We start from the raw sequence: 5,284 nt of genomic DNA on the forward strand, positions 1-5,284 counted from the left end.
TCTTTTAAAATCCCTTAAAACTTTTGAAAGCTCTTGAAAATTCTTTGCAAGTAAAAAAAGTTGCTTTGAAGACTATCTGAACAAAGTGACCAAAAGTAATTTGAGAACAAAAGTGATTTTTCTCTAATTATTCCCTAACTTTTACTATTTTTTTCAAGATCCCTCAATATCCCTGAATAAGAAAATTCCCCGAATTTTCCCTAATTTCCAGGTTTTCTCTTGTATGCGGCCACCCTGAATTATAAAAGCTTTTGACTTTAAAAAGGAACAATGAAAAGATTTAAAAAAAAGTTTTATTCAATATAAAAAAATATTTACAATAAGTGATAAGGTTTTAGTTCCTCGAAGGAAACTTGAAAGGAAATTAGAAATATTTTTTATACACTTATTTATAATCAAGTCTTTCAACGCATCATAATAATTCTAAATGTGTTTATCCAGAAAAAGAAGAAATCCCAGTTATGGCTCTTCCAAGGATAAGAGCATGAATATCGCTTGTTCCTGAAAATAATTATAGACAATTAGTTTTTTCAACATTTGTCAAAAAATGAGAAATTTTAATATATTTTCGATAATATCCCAAGCTGACCTTGTAAACGGAACGGTTACGCATTGCCTGACCGTCCAGTAGTAACCGTTCAGTTCACTAGGCATGCTAGGGTATAATTTCATCCTTTTTTACGACTTTAGAGAGTGCCGCAAATATAGATTTGGATCTTTTAAAATAAATTATAAATGAAGAGTTATATAAAAAAACTAAAAACACTTTTAAACTGGTCTCCCAAATATCTAGATGCGCATTTTTTATTTTTTGTTTAAACAATTACTTTTAATCTTCAATATTTTAACACATAAATAAATACATGAATATGAATGTAAAAACATGAAAAGAGTGTTAAATACTATGTTAAATTATAAATAAATCTGAGAAAGTATGAAAATATATCCCAGCGGGCCCGGTAAACGGAACGGTCACAATTTGGTCACTAGGGTTATCCACATATTTTTGGGTCGAATTTTCATCAAAATTAACCTCAAATTTGTTCAATACCTCTCAAAATAAAATGTGTCTCTTAAAAATAATAATTAGAGATTCTTTAGGCCCCATGCAATTTAAAACATGTTTCCCATGATACAAAAATTACGTTTCTGCAGATTAAATTCGGAATCGTTCACATTAGGTCAATATAATTAAAAGTAAAAATTTCTCAACACAATTAATTCTAGAATATTAATGAATTATTATTTTTTAAGTGGCAACCCCATAAATTTGTTTTATAGGGTCACGCGAACCGCATAATTCAAAAATCGGGTTGTGCGAGTTTTTGGCACTAATTATTACTTTTTTGCGGTTTTTAAACAGAATTATGTCTAATACATAAAATACTACTTCATATTGATAATTATAGGTGTTTTAATACATTGTTTCAATAATGGATTTTTTGGCAATTTTCTCTCAGAATAGACTTAGAAAGACGTGGTTTTTTAAAAGTTAAAAAACATAATTGTTTAAACAAATTATTATTTTAAATAATATTATCTTTAAATAAAGCTCGAAATTTAACGTTTTAATGAAAAATTGACCTTTTTATGCACTTTTCATGTAGTGTCTGATATTAAATTTAAATAGAAATAATTGTTTAAACAAATTTTTATAGTTTAAAACTATCTTCTCCTATAGTAATACTAGATAGATGCGGTTATATTCTGAAATTTTTTAATTTTTGCCAACTTTTTACTTCGTAAAATAATAATTAATGCAAGCTAACAAACATAATTGTTTGAACAATTTACTATCTTCTTTTAGTGTAATACTAGAAAGTTGAGAGTTTTTCTTTTACATTTGCAGCTTTTCTTTAACTTTTCAGTTAGATACAAATAACAAACATTAATATTAATTTAAACAAGAAGACTCTAAGTATTTACTTCAGAAAAAACTGCAACTTTCTAGCATTATTCAAAGAAAATATTATTATAATTTATAATAAATTGGTTAAACAATTATTTCCCAGGTGAAAAAGTTATATATAATTTATATATAGTAGAAAAAATACTGATATTTTTCATTTGTTTTATACAGAAAATTTCATAGAACAAATGAAAAATATAATTGCCATATCCATTATATATAACTTTTTCACGTGGGTTCTGTTCAATTTATTTGATTATTGCCTCACGATAATTTAAAAGTTAAAAATAAGTTGAGAAATCGGAAAAGCCCTGACTTTCTGACTCTATTCTAACAGAAAATTGAAAAAAAATGAATTGTTTGAACAATATAGTAAGAATCTAATTATCAGTAGAAAGTTTTATTTTGTGTATTAGAAACAATTTGTATAAAAAAATGACAGGGATATTATAATTAGCATCATAATCTCACAAAACCAAATCTTTCATTTATGGGTTTTTTTAAGAACTGTAAAAGAGACTCATGAGGTTCATATTTAATAACTAATTATTTTTTTGTATTCTATGGTTAGTTTTAGAGAGAAATGTTGAGTTTCCACTCAAGACACCTAATGTTGACGATACTTAGTAAAATTTAAAAAACACATTGTTGATGGGAAATGCGTTTTAAACTTATTTAGCTTACTTAATTTTTTTTTTACTTTATAAGCTTATTCGCTATTTTGAAATTACCTTCGTATGTGTTTACTGATTCCAAATTCATTACATGCCTTATAATGTGGTACTCATCTGATATGCCATTTCCGCCTAACATGTCTCTGGCTTTTCTTGCAATGTTGAGTGCTTTTCCAGCAGAATTCCTTTTGAGCATAGAAATCATCTCTGGGGTCGCTCTAAAAATTAATTTTGAATACAAAATAAAAATTTGGAATACCTCTTTATTTATTAAGTTTTTTTGTTAATTGTTTTTTTCAGATATATGAATATAATTTTCCCCATATTCTTGTAAAAATTTGAAAAACGTTTTGAAAATTACGGATATCAAATTAAAATTTCAATAAAATAATTAATCATATTTAAGAAAGTGAAATTTGTAACAAAATCGTTGAATCCTCAACAAAAAAATATTAATTTCCAACTAGTGGTTTTTTGCAACGCGAAATACCTGAACCAAACACATGATGCTTCTACCAAGAACATTAATTTAAAAAAAAGACGAATTTTATACTAGAATGATGAATCTTCAATCAAAAGAAATGTATTTTAAGAAAAGTAGTTCATCTTTTAACGAAACAGTTGAATTCACAAAAAAAGACAAATTTGTAGAAAAATAGTTGAATATTCATCCAAGAAGATTATTTTTCGACAGAAAAGACGAGTTTAAAGAAAAATAGTTATATTTTCAGCCAAAGAGATTAATATAGCGCTAAACTGATAAATCTTCAACCAGAAAAGTAAGGTTTTAACACAGTAGTTTAAGTTTGAACCAAGTAGTTAAATTTCTACTAAAAAAATATAATTGTTAACATAGCATTACGTAACATTAAAATAACAAGTATTAACATAATAGTTCATCTTAAACTACATTAGATTTTAATTGTAAATCAAAAAGTGTTGAATTAACTGAAAAGGTGATTTTTTTATTAAATTAGTTGAATCCTTCACGAAAAAATTTAATTTTGAATCAAATAGTTGCAACTATAATAAAAACCGATACAAACTTCTGCTGAATGAGATGAGGTCTCAATCCAAAAAGACGAAGTTTAAACAAAACTGTTCAATTTTGGACCAAAATAAATTCTTTAGTGATGAAAAAAAAATTATATATATATATGTGTGTGTGTGTGTGAGTGTGTGTGTGTGTGTAGATGCATATATGTATATATTATATTTTACAGGATTTTACAACATTTTAGGACGAATTTAAATGAGTTTTAAAAATATTTAGTATTTATTTTAAATCATTTTTTGAAAACTTTAAAAAATATATTTTAAAATAATTTCAAATTTGTCCTAGAATTTTGAATAATTCTGCAAAATTACAAAACTTGTGTTGAAATATTCCACATTCTTTCTTGAAAATTCTATTCATCTTTTGGAATATCTTGTTAATTTATTGGAATTTTTTCTCAAATATAGTAATAGTGCAAAATTGCGAAGTTTCACTTTTAAAATTCTGCATTTTTTCTCCAAAATTTAAGGAAATACGTGGAAATGCTCTAAAACATTTTAAAATATTTATGACACTAAGTTTATGAGAATCAATTAAAATTGTTCCTGACATCCTAAGAAAAAAATTTACTATCTTAAGACCTTTTACAAAAAATCAAAAGCTACACAAGTTTTTTTTCAAAATCTTCAAAAGATGTACATTTTGTTTAAAATTTTTTTAAATTCCATACAATTCAAAATGACAAACTGAAAACGGGCACCTGAAGTCATATTCATATTTTATTTCAAAAGCTTCAAAAATATATATTTTGACTAACACGTTTTTAAAATCCAGAAAATTCAAAAGGACGAGCTGCAACCAGTTACCTAAAGTCGTATTTACGGAGTATGCAACATTAAGGTATTAGAGAGGAGAATACGTCATATTTCGCGGACAATTTGCAATTAAATTTTTTTTTAATTAGTTTAATTATAAACTAAGTACTCGATTTTTCCAACAAAATTTTATTAAATTTAACAAATCGCAATTTGAAAAACTGATAATTTCCAAGTCATATAGTTTGTATATTGTATTTAGTTTTTTTTCTTATTACATATTATCAAAAATAATTAGCCGTTCGTTCCGGAACAATTCGCTGACCAAGGTCAATGATTACCCTGTATTGCAAGAACCCCAGGGGAAGAGATTTACAAAGTCATAATGTACAGTTCTCCACTCAGGCCCATTAGTAACCAAGGTTTTTCCTTTCCGGCGTAAAAATGATTAAAAGCAGTATTATTCAACAAATAAATAATTTAAGAAGAGCTTACTTGTTTTCATCCTTCAATCTTCCAACTCTCAAGCAAGCTTGAAGACCGATTGCAATTTCTGTCATCATATCTGCCAATTTCTTTTGCACAAGTTGGTTGGCTGCTAAAGGCCTGTTAAATTGGTTTCTGTCTAATACATAGCGTCTCGACAATTTTAAACACGATTCAGCTGCACCAAGTGCACCCCATGCAATTCCATATCGGGCATTATTGAGACATCCAAAAGGTCCCTGTGAATCAATTCTTCCATTATTATTTTTTTTTTTATTATTACACCATTAAGCCATTTCCCTTCGGGGTAGGCGTGACTCACTCGGTAGGGGAAAGGAGTAGTGTGTGGAAGGGATAGAGATTTTTCAGATTGATCCAGAATTCTCGTGCTATTTAAGTAAAT

General features: G+C 27.0%; 1 protein-coding gene across 1 annotated transcript in view; it reads right to left on the reverse strand.

The window, feature by feature from the left end:
• Window positions 1-302: 302 nt before the first annotated feature.
• Window positions 303-5,284, reverse strand: part of LOC117175082 (glutaryl-CoA dehydrogenase, mitochondrial) — a 21,149-nt gene continuing 16,167 nt past the window's right edge. Inside the window, exons 6-8 of the mRNA XM_033364626.1 lie at window positions 4,891-5,120; window positions 2,641-2,801; window positions 303-501 (exon numbers count right to left, since the gene is read on the reverse strand). Of these exons, the coding sequence (XP_033220517.1) occupies window positions 434-501; window positions 2,641-2,801; window positions 4,891-5,120 (459 nt within the window). The 3' untranslated portion in view covers window positions 303-433. The remainder of the gene's footprint in view (window positions 502-2,640; window positions 2,802-4,890; window positions 5,121-5,284) is intronic.

The sequence above is a fragment of the Belonocnema kinseyi genome, chromosome 6 (genome assembly GCF_010883055.1).
Source record: "Belonocnema kinseyi isolate 2016_QV_RU_SX_M_011 chromosome 6, B_treatae_v1, whole genome shotgun sequence".
Lineage (NCBI taxonomy): Eukaryota > Metazoa > Arthropoda > Insecta > Hymenoptera > Cynipidae > Belonocnema > Belonocnema kinseyi.